Raw genomic sequence first — 18,746 nt, 5'->3', positions numbered from 1 at the left:
AGGTGCTCGAGCATCTAGCAGGCGTGCGTGAACTTTTTAGATCAGAGTGAGTGGAGACAGGTGGTTTTCATGGCTTGCCATACTGTTGGAGTGCAAGCAAGATAGTGTGTATGAAGGGAATCAGGGAAACCATTTATCCAGTCTTGTCTTGGATGTGGGAAGTGCAATGCCTGCACTTCAGTGTGGTAATATTGCAGTTCAGAGAGTCATTTGAATTGTAATGCCTGTGAACTTCTAACAAGACAGTTAATGAATAAGTAATGGTGAATTATCTGTCCAATTTTTGGGTCACCCTGCCTCAATGGGAGATGACTGGTGTTTAAAAAAAAAAAGTCCAGCCATTAAAACAGTGATGTATTAATATGTATTGTTTTAAGGGAGGCTCTTGTATTTTTAGTCCCACAAAAAGCACATGGATCACTAAGCACTGATGAAGACAGTAATTAAAACAAATATAAGTGTGAGTAAAGTAAACAGAAGTATGTCTGGACTCCTCCCATAAGGTGTAACAATGTGCTTCATAGTAAGATATGATGCATTATGGTTTAACACCTCTATTCACCAAACGTGGTGAATGAAGGTGTTGAGCCATCTGCTGATCATTATAGATAACCTTTTCTCTGTATGCACCTTGTGCCATGCTGCAAACTGTTACATATTTTTATCATCTGCCCATGGCTTCAACCTTATTAAGAAAGGTTTGAGCACTTGGTATATATCGACATGTAAACATGGTTTATTCTACAACTGTGTGAATGGAATGTCAGTGTGCTGTAATTTCACTGCAGTGGCAGGCTCTTCATTGGTGTGTTTTTAAAACTTATTACATAGGGTTTATCCTTTGTGTTTGTGTTGTATGATGTAGGAGACTGGAATGTAAGGCAATAGTGGTGATTGATTGTATACACTTGTGTAATTCAACATTTTAAAAGTTTTTCTTGCATCTTTATAATTTCAAAAAGGAAGTAGAGCATAACAATCCAGTCTTCATTATGTATTTTTAACATATAATAGATTATATTTTTCTTTCTTTTTGGGTCACCCTGCCATGGTGGGAAACAGCCAACATGTTGACCCTTTCGGGGTTTTGGCCGTACTAGTACGGCTTTCGCGCAGGGTTTTTTGACGTACTAGTACGCATAAATTCTAGCGCTGTCAAATCTAGTGAGAGAAAGCTGGTAGGCCTACATATGAAAGAATGGGTCTATGTGGTCAGTGTGTGCAATGTGAAAAAATCCTGCGGCACACAGTGCGTAATGAGAAAAAAAACAACTTTGACTGTGTTTTTGGATTAAAACAGCGACTTTGCACTGTATTTTCGTATGGTATTTATTGTTGTATTCTAGTTTTCCTGGTATCATTTTATAGAATGGAAAACATACTACAGAAATTGAGATGATTTTGACTGATTTTACAATGAAAAGTACCTTGAATTTGAGCTCAAAGTAGCAGAAATGTTCGATTTTTACCAAAGATCAAAAGTAAACAAATCGTGCCAAGCATCCAATACACGTCAACTGGTGAGTCTAATATTCTTTCACAAGTGTGCTGATATTATTTATACCATTTCTACACTAATGCAGTAGTCTGCATAATAGTAAATCTTCTAATTTTTTTTTTTTTGAGAATAAAAATTCAAAGTGGAAAGCAAAAGAATGTAATATGGGAGTGGAAACATGACTAATGAACAGAGGAAATGTTATTTTAGTTCCAGGAATGTCTTTCTTGTTTATTTTGGACTCTATTCGGAAATTGGTATCTTTTGAAATTTGTGTGAAATTGGCAAAATTGCTGAATTCTGACCACTGTATTGGATAGTTGAAAACGGTAAATGGGTGGTTTCTTGTACTCATTCGATAGAAAAAATGGAGTTCTAGCAAAATAGTTACGATTTTTGTCGACTAGTACACTGGAATTGGCCAAAAATAGGGCTCAAAGTGGGCAAAATCGCCGATGCGTAAACATCATCGAGACCGCTAACTTTGCGAGAGCATATTTCTGTAAGTTTTCCATCAAATTTCATACTTTTGGTTTCATTATGATCGGGAAAAGATAAGATTTTTTTTTTTTTTTTTTTTTTGAAATTTGGCCGACCCTGAGAACAAGTCTCTGAGAAGACCTGCCGACTCCCAAAGGGTTAAAAAGAAAAAAAAAGTTATTCACAGCTAACCCGCAATTTGGAGGAAAGTACAGTGATATCTCGGGATACAAACTTAATTCATTCCAGAAGGCTGTTCAAGTGGTGACACCGAACGAATTTGTTCCCATAAGGAATAACGTAAATTAGATTAATCCGTTTCAGACCCCCAAAACTACACTTACAAAAGCACTTACATAAATACGCTTACATAATTGTTTGAGTTTTGACCTGTTCGTATCCCAAGGTACCACTGTATGTGTTTTGGGCCATCCTGAGCCTTTATGAGGTAGCAAGCAATGTTGCTTGAAGTTTATCTTGTGGTCCTATAACTTAAACTAAACCTGAGAATAATACTTTAGGCTTAATTCTAGGCTGTATAAATTAAACAATTGTATACTGTACCAGTAATGTACAAGTTTTTCTTATACTGTTGTCATGGCTTTACTACATAACCATTTAAAGTAAGTTCTTTTGTATAATTGAATGTGTATTCTCTTTTATATTGAATGTGTATTTTTTAATAGGGTTGCTGAAAAGAAAGGAGTGGAAGTGTTTGAAGTTCCAACTGGATGGAAATATTTTGGAAACCTGATGGATGCTGGCCGACTCTCCATTTGTGGTGAGGAAAGCTTTGGGTAAGTAGTAGTATTTACATTTGTTTGTCAAGACAGTGCATGTGGTGTTAAATGATTTAACTTTTAATTAGTCAATCCTCATAGGTTTTCCAGCTTTAGTCCATATCGAAAGTGTTATAATCTGATTTAGGTTTTCCAGCTTTAGTTCGTATCAGAAGTTTTATAATCTGATTTAATCCTTAGCTAGGGTTTCTAAACTAATATACTTTTTTTTGTTGTTGTTTTACCCTGGGTTTTTGCACCTCCATCTATAGAAAGAAAACTATTGTATTTGTTAGTCTTCTCCCTCTTGTCATATCATATGGATACTAGTGCTTATACATAGCATGACCTAGGCACCAAATTGGTTTTTACAAAATTAGTGCAACTTTCTAGCTCTTAACACTGACCTTAACAGTTTGTGTTCTTCAACGAAGTTGGCAAAAAAAAAATAATTAATTAGGCATGGTTTGATGCTGTCATGTGTTTTAGTGGAACAAAACTAGGGTGATAGTTAATCCTTCTTTGTTAATTTAAACCTATGTTTTTACTGATTGGTTTAGTGATCTGCATTATTCTTTCCTCAATGAAAAGGAATTAAATAACTATGTTGTTTTGCCCTAAAGTTTCAATAACACTGTTCTAATGATTATAACAATTACATTTTGTATTTCTCAACTAAATATAGTATTGTATAGCTCCCACATTTAATAAGTCACTATCTCTACCATCTTTATGCATGAGCATATGTATATAGAGTAATATATGTACAATAATGCTGGGAGCAAGGGGCTAGTAACCCCTTCTCCTATATATATATATTACTAAATGTAAAAGGAGAAACTTGTTTTTCCTTTTGGGCCACCCCGCCTCGGTGGGATACGGCCGGTGTGTTGAAAGAAAGAAGGAGAGATATATGTACAATAATATTTATACAGTAATACCTACCCTTTCCTAGGTAGTAGGTTGGTAGACAGTAACCGCCCAGGGAAGTACTAACGTCCTGCCAAGTGAGTGTAAAACGAAAGCCTGTAATTGTTTTACATGATGGTAGGATTGCTGGTGTCCTTTTTTCTGTCTCATAAACATGCAAGATTTCAGGTACGTCTTGCTACTTCTACTTACACTTAGGTCACACTACACATACATGTACAAGCATATATATATACACACCCCTTTGGGTTTTCTTCTATTTTCTTTCTAGTTCTTGTTCTTGTTTATTTCCTCTTACCTCCATGGGGAAGTGGAACAGAATTCTTCCTCCGTAAGCCATGCGTGTTGTAAGAGGCGACTAAAATGCCGGGAGCAAGGGGCTAGTAACCCCTTTCCTAGGTAGTAGGTTGGTAGACAGTAGCCGCCCAGGGAAGTACTACCGTCCTGCCAAGTGAGTGTAAAACGAAAGCCTGTAATTGTTTTACATGATGGTAGGATTGCTGGTGTCCTTTCTTCTGTCTCATAAACATGCAAGATTTCAGGTACATCTTGCTACTTCTACTTACACTTGGGTGTCACTACACATACATGTACAAGCATATATATACACGCCGTTCTGGATTTTCTTTCTAGTTCTTGTCCTTGTTTATTTCCCCTTACCTCCATGGGGAAGTGGAACAGAATTCTTCCTCCGTAAGCCATGCGTGTTGTAAGAGACGACTAAAATGCCGGGAGCAAGGGGCTGGTAATCCCTTCTCCTGTATATGTTACTAAATGTAAAAGGATAAACTTTCGTTTTTCCTTTTGGCCCACCCCGCCTCGGTGGGATACGGCCGGTGTGTTGAAAGAAGAAGAAAAGGAGAAACTTTCGTTTTTCCTTTTGGGCCACCCCGCCTCGGTGGGATACAGCCGGTGTGTTGAAAGAAAGAAAGAAAGAAGTAATACCTACCCCTTTCCTAGGTAGTAGGTTGGTAGACAGTAACCGCCCAGGGAAGTACTACCGTCCTGCCAAGTGAGTGTAAAATGAAAGCCTGTAATTGTTTTACATGATGGTAGGATTGCTGGTGTCCTTTTTTCTGTCTCATAAACATGCAAGATTTCAGGTACGTCTTGCTACTTCTACTTACACTTAGGTCGTCACACTACACATACATGTACAAGCATATATATACACACCCCTCTGGGTTTTCTGCTATTTTCTTTCTAGTCCTTGTTCTTGTTTTTTTCCTCTTATCTCCATGGGGAAGTGGAACAGAATTCTTCCTCCATAAGCCATGTGTGTCGTAAGAGGCGACTGAAATGCCGGGAGCAAGGGGCTAGTAACCCCTTCTCCTGTATATACACCTACCATCCGACTTACGACCGAGTTCGGTTCCGAGAAACCGGTCGTAAGTCGAAATGGTCGTAAGTCGAACTTTACTACTGAATATCAACATAACATTTTTATAATGACTTTATTTTATTGTTTTATTTTGGTATTTCATGTTTTACTTTACTTTTTATGCTGTTAGTACTGTATTTTATACTGTAAGGTTTAGGATAAACACTGTGTACAACACAAATAGTTGTTTATTTCCCAGAAATTTGGCATAAAAAACACGGTCGTAAGTCGAGTGGTCGTAAGTCGAGCAGGTCGTAAGTCGGATGGGAGGTGTATTACTAAATTTGAAAAGAGAAACTTTCGTTTCTCCTTTTGGGCCACCCCACCTCGGTGGGATATGGCTGGTACGTTGAAAGAAAGAAGAAGACCTACCCCTTTGTGGTGTCCCATAGCTCGATTGGTAGTGCACTCAGTTCACACACTGAAGTCCATGGTTCAATCTCCAGTATGGGTGGAAACATTAGGACAGCAATTTTACCCACTTTGACTCCTATTTTAGGCCAATTACATTATTCCAGTTGACCAAATTCTTAGCTATTTTGCTTGCATTACTTGTATTTTATCAATTGAGCACAAACTGCCCAATCAACTATTTCAACCACCCAATAGTGATCAGAAATTGGTAATCTGGCCAATTTACAAAGTTCAGAATATTCCAATTTCAAAATAGGGTCCAAAATAAACAATGCAGGTATTCCTGGCACTAAAATAACATTTCCTCTGTTTATTAGTTATATTACCAGGCTTTACAGATGAATTCTGTTTTGATTACAGTGGACCCTCAGTTAACGCCTTTAATCCATTCCAGAGAGCTAGCCTTTAACCAAATTAATTTTCCCCATAAGAAATAATGGAAATCCAAGTAATCCGTTCCAGACACCCAAAAGTATTAAACAAAATAATTTTTTACATGAAATATACATTTCCCTACACAAAAAACAGTGATGAATGAAGAATAAAACAATAATAACATCACACTTACCTTTATTGTGGACTTGCTGATGAGTGATGAGACGGGAAGAGAGCAGAGGATGAAGGTGTATATTGTTTGGAAGGGAAATCCCCTTCCATAAAGACTTCAGGTAACAATTCCTTTTCTGGCTTGTGTCCTGGGAGTGCCTTTCCCTCCTGAGTAATGTAGGTCTTGTTTGGCATTTTCTTCCTAAACAGGCCTGTTTCATCACAATTGAACACTTGTTGGGGTTGGAATTTTTCAGCCTCTGTGTACTCCTTAAAGTCCTGCACATATTTTTCAGCCACTTTTTTGGCAGAACTGGCAGCCTCACCATGCCTTATCGTACCATACCACCATCACAACCACTACCACCCTCTACCACCACTACCACCCCATATCACCACCACTACCACCCCATACCACCACCACTACCACCACCACTACCACCCCATACCACCACCACCACTACCACCCCATACCACCACCACCACTACCACCCCATACCACCACCACTACCACCGTCGCTACCCCACACTACCACCACCCATCACCACCACTACCACCCTCTACCACCATTGCAACCACTACTGCCCTCTACCACTACCACCCTCTACCACCACCATCACAACCACTACTGCCCTCTACCACTACCACCCTCTACCATCGTCGCTGCCACACACTACCACCCCCCATAACCACCACTACCACCCCCACTACTACCAACACTACCACCCTCTTCCACCATCACAACCACTACCACCACCACTTTCATATTTTTCTACAAACTTCTTAAATTATGTGTTTTTCTCACATTTTTACCATAGGGCTGGCACTAGAAGCTTTCTTGGGGCCCATGGTGGCTTATTTAGCAGTTGCAAGCACCAAAAACAATGGAATAATATAAAATATATCGCATGTACGCGCGGAATCGTCCTCACTGGCTTTGTAAACAGTGGCACACTGGCTGGTACATGGAGTGGCCGGGCCCACTCAGGGCGCCGTACCAACACGTTCGGGACGAAAGCTCCTAACCGAGTTTTTAGGTGTTATCCGAGCCAATTTTTTTTATGCCAAAGCGAGGCGTTATCCGATTTTGGCATTAACTGAGGGTCCATTGTATTTATTTACATTATTTGTATTCACACCAAAAAAATTAGAAGATTTAATGTTATGCAAAATTGTAATAATTGTATAAATATCAGCACATTCATGAACATATTTTAAACCCACCAGTTGATGTGTATTGGACACGTGACGTCATTTGTTTACTCTTGAACATCGGCAAAAATTTAACATTTCTGCTACTTTGAGCTCAGTTTCAAGCTATTTTCAGTACTAAAACCAGTCAAAAATCATCTCTATTTCTGTAATATTTTGTCAAATGAGACCAAGAAATCGTGAATGCAACTGCAAAAAACATACGAAAATAAACTGCTAAGTCGGTGTTTTAATCCATAAAGACAGTCGCATTTTTTTACCTCATCATGCACTGCATGCGTGCTGCAGGATTTTTTTTATGTGGTGCACACTTACCACATAGATACATTCTCTCATATCTAGGCCCATATTTTACCCCTCACAGCTTATCTGAGCGAGCTGAGCTCATGATGTAGATCTACAGCTTGGGCCCTCAAAGGGTTAAGACACCTGCTGTCCCTGTTCACCTAGCTGTAAAATAGGTACCTGGCTGTGGGTCACATCCTGGGGACAAAATTGACCTAATTTGCCCAAAATGCTTTATATAACGAGGGACTTTCTATAGTCTGTTATTGCTGGCAGCTAGGTCTGTATACATTATATCTTTGATATATATCTTTGAAAAGAGTTTTGAGAGCTTCTTTACTCGTTTGATGCTTGCTTGCCTGGTCAACCAGGCTACATGTACTTGTAGAAATAAAGATTATTATTTTTATTATGTCCGTTGTCTTTAATACAATACAGGAAGGCCCCACTTTATGATGTTTGCTAATGCGGTGGTTTTCAGTCATACCCATTATTCATTTACTTGGTGGCTGTTTCACTATTTCGGTATTTTTTCAGTACGAAAAAAAAAAAATTCACAAAATGAGTTAAGCTTAAGTTTTAAAATCTTGCAATATTCTGTTGTAAATCTCATTTTCATACGATGTTTCTACAGCTTTTTTTATTACCTACATTTGAGTGGCGACTAATGAGTGTCTTACTAGTGTTAAAGACACATTGATACAAATAGCATGTCACTCTGGGTCACTATAAATGTCATATATTTACTATATTATAGACTTTTATTAATCCATCTATGACATGTTTTGCATAATTATATAAGGAATGTTGAAGTCACTGGGAAAGTTCTTGAAAAGATAATTTCCAACAGAATGAACTACTATATGGAGTTTAATCACCTTTTTACTGAAAAACAGTTTGGCTTTAGAACACATAGAGGTACCCATCATGCAATAAATATTATTTTTGATACTGTAGCGAGTCTGAAACATCAGGGCAATCTTGCCCTAATTGCCACCAGAGATGTTCATAAAGCTTTTGATAGCTTATGGCATGATGGTCTTATATACAAACTTATTGACCTACCTGACTATAACTGGACATTTCTCAGATTTATATATAACTTCTTAACTCAAAGAAAAATCATTCCTACCTTTCATGGCAAGTCAACAGAGCCTTTTATACCGACAGTTGGTGTCCCACAAGGTTCTTGTCTTAATCCAATTCTATTCAACATTTATGTGAATGATCTTCCTCAACCAGAGTTTAATGATACAATTATAATGCAATTTGCAGATGATGATATCCATGTCGTCTCGTTAACTCCTGTAACAGGAAAATACAAATATGAAAGAGTCAAAGAAAAATGAATATTGAAACCATACCCCCGGCCGGGATTGAACCCGCGGTCATAGTCTTAAAACTCCAGCCCGTCGCGTTAGCCACTAGACCAGCTAGCCACAATAAGATTCATCCAACTAGGTATATTTCTACACCATAGGAAGGTTAGCACAGGCACCTCTGTGACCACAAATGCAAGTTTTTACAGATGAATCCCCCGGCCGGGGGTATGGTTTGTTTGCAATCGTGTCATTACGATTTCTTAAGTCATGAATATTGAACTTCGTCGAACATCCAATTGGGAAAAGAAATGGAGAATTACGACTAACCATGACAAAGTCCTGGTTAGCACGATAGGATGTTTTGCATCAACCATCGAAGATAAGGGGGGTAGCTCCATCAGAGGTACACCTGTAGCCATTAGAAATCCTAACAAGATCTTGGGATATGAAATAGACAGGCTGCTCCACTCGACATCTAACATCAATAAAAAGATCAACATAGCCAAAGCTGGTCTTAGCAGTCTCTTTAGATTTAATCAAGCCCTTTCACATGTCAAAAAACATCTCTACAAAATGATGATAAGACCAATACTCGAATACCCATGTGTCCCAATGTCATTAACAACAAAGACCAACATGCTAAAGTTGCAACGGGTCCAGAATAGAGCTCTCCGCTTTATTACGGGTACCAGGAGGAGAGACAGAGTCAAAATGGCAGATTTACACGTACAACAGGATATTACTGCCTTAAATGTACGCCTTGATGCGCTGAAGAAGAGAACTCTATGCATTGCAAGAACTCTACATACCAGATAGAGAACATCCTCTCCAGTTGAAAATACCATTGACTATATCATTACTTCTCCTCCTCACAGGACCCAAAGAATGACTCTCCCACAGAGGGTGCGTCGCTTCATCCATAAAGACGATTACCATCAACCAATGATCTTGAGCAACCTCCCTGCAGATGAAGATGATTGGGTAACACCAGAACCCTTCTATGTCTACTAAGAAAATTATTGCCCCCAATTAGGGAGACATCTTGTACATGTATAACACTTCTACTTCTACATCTAATGTTATAAATATGCTACATTTACTATGGCGGGACACCACCTTGAAAGAAGCTAACGTGTCAAGTATTTCTTTACGAACTGTCCAGATTACCGCCTTGTCTTGTCGTTTAAATATTTGTTATGCAGTCGCAAAAAAAAAAAAAAAAATTGTAACTTGTATATATGCTACCAATTCAGTCGTGTACCTATATACAGTGGACCCCCGGTTCACAATATTAATCCGTTCTTGAGAGCTCGTCGTAAACCAAAAATATCGGAAAGCAAATCAATTTTCCCCATAAGAAATAATGGAAATCAAATTAATCCGTGCAAGACACCCAAAAGTATGAAAATAAAAACTTTTACAACCTGAAATATTAAGTTTAATGCACACAAACTGAAGAAGACATGCACAGTTTGTAGTATGTACTCTACTATCAATAGAATACATGACACTTACCTTTAATGAAGATCTGGTGATGATTGATGGGATGGGAGGAGGGGAGAGTGTCGAACCTATTGTTTAGAAGGGGAATCCCCCTCCATTAGGAATTGAGGTAGCAAGTCCTTTTCCGGGGTTACTTCCCTTCTTCTTTTAATGACGCCAGGACCAGCTTCAGAGTCACTGGACTTCTGTCGCACAACATGTCTGTCCATAGAGGCCTGTACCTCTCGTTCCTTTATGACTTTCCTAAAGTGGTTCACAACAGTGTCATTGTACAGGTTGCCAACACGGCTTGCAGTAGCTGTCTGAGGGTGATTTTCATCAAAAAAGCTTTGCACTTCAAGCCACTTTGCACACATTTCCCTAATCTTTGAAGTAGGCAACTTCTTCACTTTCTCCATCCCCTCCTCCGAAGCAGTTTCCTCAGGTCTGGCCTCTTGCTGTTGAAGATGATCTAGCAGCTCATCAGTCGTTAGTTCGTCATTGTCCTCCTCCATCAACTCTTCCACATCCTCCCCACTAACCTCCAACCCCAAGGACTTCCCCAATGCCACAATGGATTCCTCAACTGGCATAGGCTTCTCAGGGTTAGCCTCAAACCCTTCGAAATCCCTTTTGTCTACACATTCTGACCACAGTTTTTTCCAGGCAGAGTTCAAGGTCCTCTTAGTCACTCCCTCCCAAGCCTTACCTATAAGGTTTACACAATTGAGGATATTAAAGTGATCCTTCCAAAACTCCTCTCGAGCCAATAGTGTCTGTGGTCACTTCAAAGCACCTTTCAAACATAGCTTTTGTGTACAGTTTCTTGAAGTTGGAAATGACCTGTTGGTCCATGGGCTGCAGGAGAGGAGTGGTATTAGGAGGCAAAAACTTGACCTTAATGAAGCTCATGTCCCCAGAAAGTCGCTCTGCCAAGTCTGTAGGATGACCAGGGGCATTGTCTAATACCAGGAGGCACTTAAGGTCTAATTTCTTTTCAATTAGGTAATTTTTCACATTGGGAGCAAATGCATGGTGTAACCAGTCATAGAAAAAGTCCCTAGTGACCCATGCCTTAGTGTTTGCCCTCCACAGCACACACAAATTAGCCTTGAGGATATTCTTTTGCCTGAATGCTCTGGGAGTTTCTGAGTGATACACCAATAAAGGCTTCACTTTGCAATCACCACTAGCATTGGCACACATCGGAAGAGTAAGCCTGTCTTTCATAGGCTTATGTCCTGGGAGTGCCTTTTCTTCCTGAGTAATGTAGGTCCTGCTTGGCAATTTCTTCCAAAACAGACCTGTTTCATCGCAGTTAAACACTTGTTCAGGTTTCAAGTCTTCACTGTCTATGTAATCCTTGAATTCCTTCACATATTTTTCAGCTGCTTTTTGGTCTGAACTGGCAGCCTCACCATGCCTAATCACACTATGTATGCCACTATGATTCTTAAATCTTTCAAACCAACCTTTGCTGGCCTTAAATTCACTCACATCACCACTAGTTGCAGGCAATTTCTTTACCAAATTGTCATGCAGCTGCCTAGCCTTTTCACAAATGATCGCTTGAGAGATGCTATCTCCTGCTATCTGTTTTTCATTTATCCACACCAGTGACAGTCTCTCAACATTTTCTAATGCTTGCGGTTGCCGCTTCGTAATCCCAGTTGCACCTTTTGCAACAACAGCTTCCTTGATTGCCGTTTTCCTGGTCACTATAGTAGAGATGGTTGATTGGGGTTTTGTATAAAACTTGGCCAGCTCCAACACACGCACTCCACTTTCGTACTTTGCAATTATCTCTTTCTTCATTTCAGTAGTCATTAGCACCCTTGGTCTCGAAGGGTTGGCACTAGAAGCTTTCTTGGGGCCCATGGTGACTTATTTTGCATAAACAAGCACCGAAAACACTGTGATAATATGGAATGTACCGAATGTATCCTTAGATGCGAGCACACTGGCTGGCTTGTAAACACTGGCACACACGGGGCAGTTCAGGCCACACGTGGACACGTCTCGGACGAATCGCGTATACCGGGTTTTGTAACGGGAACTGAGGCAAATTTTTCGCTATATAATGCATCGCATACCGGATTTATCGGATAGCGATGGCATTGCGAACCGGGGGTCCACTGTATCTGTTATATCTATGTGACTGATGGGTTAGTATTATACCCCTTCAAGAATATTCTGTTATTTCACATACACTTTTTAAATTGCACCAAAGTGGTTGGGCCACTTACCTTTTATATCGTACCTCACTCCCCCTCCCACCCTTTTCCAATATTTCTATCCTTACCCATCCTTCTTCCTTCCCCATCTTACCAAAGACTCTGGTCATAAGAATCGAATCGCATAAAGAATGTGCTACATATCATATAAGTATACATGTAATAGACAAGTATACTAGAACAGATATAATTAAGAGGTGTGATAGCCAGGCGGACATATAGGAGTATACATCAAGAATTATAACAAGACGCTTTCTCTAGCGTACTACCATCAGAGAAGCTGTGTACATTACTGGGGGAAGCTGTGTATACTACTGGTGGTAACTGTGTATGTTATTGGTAGTAGCTGTATACAGTAGGGCCCCACTTATTCAGCAGGTTAGGTTCCAGGCTACTGCCGGAAAGCAGACTTCGCCGGAAAGCAGAACTCCATTTTTTTCCGTTTATAAATGCATATAAATGCCAGATAACAAGTTTACACTAACATATATTAAGTTAGCAATAGAACTAGGCATTAAAAAGTAAAATACACACACAGTACACTCATTATTTACCTCAAAATATTTGTAGTCTTAATGTAGGGCAAAAGGTGATTAGTATTTACTCTAAGAAGTCAGGTGTGGTAGCCCTCCTGGCCACCCCACCCACACATACTATACTACGATGCTTAAAACTCCCTAGAGCGATAAAATGCATATGCAGTACATGCATTACTTAACTTAAAATTTTTGTAGTCTTAACCCGTAAACGGTCCAAGCAGATCTACGTTCACATGTGTAATGCTACAAAAGTATATCTAAGTTTTTTTTTTACATATTTTCAAATATAACAACAAAAAAAGTAGATCAAAGTTTTTTTACACATTTTCAAATGTAGAAAAATAAAAAGAAAATCTACTTTTTTTACATACTTTCAAATGTTGAAAAAAGCATATTTTATACCTTTATTGAAGATGCAGCAATGACTGATGAGACACTGTGTCCTGGGAGTGCCTTTTCCTCCTGAGTACTGTAGGTCCTGTTTGGCATTTTCTTCCAGAACAGGCCTTATCACACTGTGTATGCCACTACGATTCTTAAATCTCTCAAACCAACCTTTGCTGGCTTTAAATTCACCAATATGAGCACTAGTTCCAGGCATTTTTCCCTGTTCACCTGGGTGTTAGTCGACTTGTGTGGGTTGCATCCTGGGAGACAAGATTAAGGACCCCAATGGAAATAAGTTAGACAGTCTTCGATGACACTGACTTTTTTGGGTTATCCTGGGTGGCAAATCCTCTGGGGTTAATTGTTTCTTGGTATTCTCAATAAGCCACACCAACAACGGTGCTACAGCAGCAGCAGCAGCTGACAGTGCAGCAGCAGCAGCAGCTGTACCACCAATAGTAGCGATGGTTGATTGGGGTTTATTATACAACCTGGCCAGCTCGGAGACATGCACTCCACTTTCATACTTATCAATGATCTTTTTCTTCATCTCTATTGTAATTCTCACCCTTATTGCTGTAGGGTTGGCACTAGAAGCTTTCTTGGGGCCCATGGTCACTTATTTTCCAGAAAAAGCACCGAAAACACTGTAATAATACGAAATATTCCGATTGTATGCTTGGATGTTACCGCGGAGGCTGGCTGGTAAACAATGCCACCGGCGGAACATGTGAGCGCGTCTCGGACGAAAATCGGTAAGCGGGTTTTTAAGCGGTATGTGAGGCAAAATTTTTGCAATTAAAGTAAGCGGTATGCGAAATAATCGCTATGTGATGCCATCGTTATGCGGGGGTCCACTGTATACATTTGGACCGTTTACGGGTTAATGGTCTTAATGTAGGGTGAGAGGTGAAAAGTATTTATTTGTAGAAAGTCGTGTGGGAGGTATGGCATCCTGCCTGGCCACTTATACCTACTACGACATTAAGCTCCCTAGAGCGATAAAATGCATATATAGTACACTCATTAATTACCTTAAAATATTTGTAGTCTTAATGTAGGGTGAGAGGTGAGTTTTATTTGTATGAAGTTAGGTTGGGAAGTATGGGTAGCCAGGAAGGGCAGCCCTTCCCACCCCACCTTACCTCACCCCGCCCCACCCACACATAATGTAAACAAACCAGACGAACGCGTCTGGTTTTCGTCACAAGTCCTACAAGTTGCCTGGCTACCACAAGTTGCCTTTAGATGTCATCATAAACAAAGGGAGAAGTAATGACTAATTCAAGCCGAGAATTGTAAACAAAAGTGTTATCTTCTGTTGGGTTTCAGGGCCACTGACAGCATATGCCGTATCAAGCCCGGCCGTCAAGTGCTCAGAGAGGGGACTTCGACCAAAGTGGAAGAATGTTTTGACTAATTACTGTGTATCATATGTCCCTGATATGCCCTGAAGCCAGCAGGAAGGAGCAGGTACAGGCCAATATCTCCTGACAGTCCAGAGGGTGAAACCCCTCCCCATTGAGGACAGGTAGAGTGAAAGTGTGCACCCCAAGCGTGCGCAAGGCCGCACGGAGAGTAGTCCATGCAGAGTAATAACGTGGGCACCACAGCAGGAAGTGTTCCACCGTCTCAGGCTGTGAGGGACACCACAGGCAGTACGGAGAGTCCGTCATCCGAAGGTGGTTCAGATGAGCCGCCAGTCGTGAGTTCCCGACTCGAAGGCGAGTCAGTGCAACGTCCACCGAGTGGTTGGGATGGCGAGCCTAAGGGCAGGGCCCATTAAAATTTCGGACAGAGCCCAACGCCGAAGAGGAGAGGGAGTGTGCCAGATCCTCTTGCCATTGATGGCGGATTCCCTTCCAAACAGCCCCTGTGAAATCACTGTGGACCAGGGCAAGAGGGGTAATAGTAGGAAGTGTGTGCGCGAGGGAGGCCGCCCGATCTGCCACTTCATTGCCCTGGGTTCCAACATGGGCCTAACCTCCATAGTGGGAAAATTTATGGAATCAATAATTGCTGAGGCAGTTCGTAGCCACCTTGAAAAGCATAAATTAATCAACGAATCTCAGCATGGTTTTACAAAGGGGTGTTCCTGCCTTACAAATTTATTAGCATATAAATCTATAGGGGAAGGAAGGCGAGGTAGGGGTCGTCCTCGAAAGGGTTGGAGAGAGGGGGTAAAGGAGGTTTTGTGGCCAAAGGGCTTGGACTTCCAGCAAGCGTGCGTGAGCGTGTTAGATAGGAGTGAATGGAGACGAATGGTACTTGGGACCTGACGATCTGTTGGGGAGTGTGAGCAGGGTAATATTTATTGAAGGGATTCAGGGAAACCGGTTATTTTCATATAGTCGGACTTGAGTCCTGGAATTGGGAAGTACAATGCCTGCACTTTAAAGGAGGGGTTTGGGATATTGGCAGTTTGGAGGGATATGTTGTGTATCTTTATACGTATATGCTTCTAAACTGGTGTATTCTGAGCACCTCTGCAAAAACAGTGATTATGTGTGAGTGTGGTGAAAGTGTTGAATGATGATGAAAGCATTTTCTTTTTGGGGTTTTTCTTTCTTTTTTGGGTCGCCCTGCCTCGGTGGGAGACGGCAGACTTGTTGAAAAAAAAAAAAAAATTTGAGGAGGTAGATCATGGTAATGAATATGATATTGTGTATATGGACTTCAGTAAGACTTTTGACAGGGTCCCACATCAGAGACTATTGAGGAAAATTAAGGCACATGGAATAGGAGAAATTTTTTCCTGGATAGAGGCATGGTTGACAAATAGGCAGCAGAGAGTTTGCATAAATGGGGAGAAATCAGAGTAGGGAAGCGTCACGAGCGGTGTTCCACAGGGGTCAGTGTTGGGCCCCCTGCTGTTCACAATCTACATAAACGACATAGATGAGGGCATAAAGAGCGACATCAGCAAGTTTGCCGATGACACCAAAATAGGCCATCGAATTCATTCTGACGAGGACATTAGAGCACTCCAGGAAGATTTGAATAGACTGATGCAGTGGTCGGAGAAGTGGCAGATGCAGTTTAATATAGACAAATGCAAAGTTCTAAATGTTGGACAGGACAATAACCATGCCACATATAAACTAAATAATGTAGATCTTAATATTATGGATTGTGAAAAAGATCTAGGAGTTCTGGTTAGCAGTAATCTGAAACCAAGACAACAGTGCATAAGTGTTCGCAATAAAGCTAATAGAATCCTTGGCTTCATATCAAGAAGCATAAATAATAGGAGTCCTCAGGTTGTTCTTCAACTCTATACATCCTTGGTTAGGCCTCATTTAGATTATGCTGCACAGTTTTGGTCACCGTATTACAGAATGGATATAAATGCTCTGGAAAATGTACAAAAGAGGATGACAAAGTTGATCCCATATATCAGAAACCTTCCCTAAGAGGATAGACTAAGGGCCCTGAATCTGCACTCTCTAGAAAGACGTAGAATTAGGGGGGGATATGATTGAGGTGTATAAATGGAAGACAGGAATAAATAAAGGGGATGTAAATGGTGTGCTGAAAATATCTAGCCTAGACAGGACTCGCAGCAATGGTTTTAAGTTGGAAAAATTCAGATTCAGGAAGGATATAGGAAAGTACTGGTTTGGTAATAGAGTTGTGGATGAGTGGAACAAACTCCCAAGTACAGTTATAGAGGCCAGAATGTTGTGTAGCTTTAAAAATAGGTTGGATAAATACATGAGTGGATGTGGGTGGGTGAGTTGGACCTGATAGCTTGTGCTACCAGGTCGGTTGCCGTGTTCCTCCCTTAAGTCAATGTGACCTGACCTGTCTAGGTTGGGTGCATTGGCTTAAGCCGGTAGGAGACTTGAACCTTCCTCGCATGGGCCAGTAGGCCTGCTGCAGTGTTCCTTCGTTCTTATGTTCTTATGTGTCTGACAAACGAGGACACGCAGTGACTGAACGGACAGAGGACAAAAGTGCCAAGGAGGATTGGTAATCAGAGAAGAGAGGCTGGAGTTGAGTACCATCAATACCCCGACTCTCCCTCAGATGGTCAGATGGACACACATTAAACAAAAGTGTTATGTATAAATCACCTATCACAAAGCTAACAGAGGGAAAATTCTTAGGAATCCACCTTGATAATAGACTCAAATTTCATACACATATACAACAAATTCCTAAGAAAATTTCCAAGACTGTAGGCATACTATCGAAGATACGGTACTATGCTCCACAGTCAGCCCTCCTGGCCCTATATCACTCTCTTATTTACCCCTATCTCACCTATGGAATTTGTGCATGGGGCTCAACAACAAATAACCATCTCAGACCACTAATTACCCAACAAAAGGCTGCAGTTAGAATGATGATAAATTCTCACTACAGGCAGCACACTCCACCAATATTCAATACACTCAACCTACTCACCATACAAAACATCCATACTTATTACTGCACCTATTACATACATAGAACACTCAACTCTGATATTAACCCTCCCCTCAAACATCTCCTTGCCAACCTCAACAGAACACATGACCATAACACAAGGCACAGATCACTCTTTGATATTCCTCGTGTCCATCTCACGCTATGCAAAAACTCAATGCACATAAAAGGCCCTAAAATCTGGAATTCATTACCTGTAAATATAAAAGAAACACTACCTGTTTATAAATTCAAGTCTCTTCTCAAAGATCACTTACTCACCCAAAACCAAATAAATACTGAATAACTGAACCTTATAAATTGTATATCTTAAATGTTTCTCACAATTATATCACATAAATGTTAAACCTAAAACCCAATCTAACTTTATTATTTTTTAAATACACTACCTAACAGAATACTCCATTCTACTGAATTTACAACAATGCATGCAACCATATGACCTGTCTTTGTAATACTCACTTGTGCTTTATAGTAATCTGTTTACATTAATGTTTTTTCACTGATTTCATCATTGCTTAGTTAATCTTAAGTTAATTTTAAGCCAGCCCGTAATGCTATGCATAGTATAAGTGGCTTTGGCATGCTGCTCTTATCTGTATTTTTTTGTACCTCTGTATGTGTGCTCAAATTATAAATAAATAAATAAATAAATAAAAAGGGGAGTGACATAATGTTTTCCCTCCGCTCGGCACACCTCCATAGTATATAAACAAAATGTTTATATGTTATGTAACGTGTTTCTTATATAATTTTGAAGAAAATATCATAGATGGATTAATGAAAATGTCTATATTGATGTAAAATTAGACATTTAATGTGCCC

The 18,746-nt window shown here is 40.2% G+C and overlaps 1 protein-coding gene across 1 annotated transcript in view; it reads left to right on the top strand.

The window, feature by feature from the left end:
* The window catches only part of Pgm1 (phosphoglucose mutase 1), a 67,089-nt gene that overhangs the window by 42,148 nt on the left and 6,195 nt on the right, over positions 1-18,746 (top strand). Inside the window, exon 9 of the mRNA XM_070096548.1 lies at positions 2,665-2,775. Within this exon, the coding sequence (XP_069952649.1) occupies positions 2,665-2,775 (111 nt within the window). The remainder of the gene's footprint in view (positions 1-2,664; positions 2,776-18,746) is intronic.

This window comes from Cherax quadricarinatus, chromosome 4 (genome assembly GCF_038502225.1).
Source record: "Cherax quadricarinatus isolate ZL_2023a chromosome 4, ASM3850222v1, whole genome shotgun sequence".
NCBI classification, from domain to species: domain Eukaryota; kingdom Metazoa; phylum Arthropoda; class Malacostraca; order Decapoda; family Parastacidae; genus Cherax; species Cherax quadricarinatus.
This window is presented reverse-complemented; position numbering and strand designations above follow the sequence as displayed.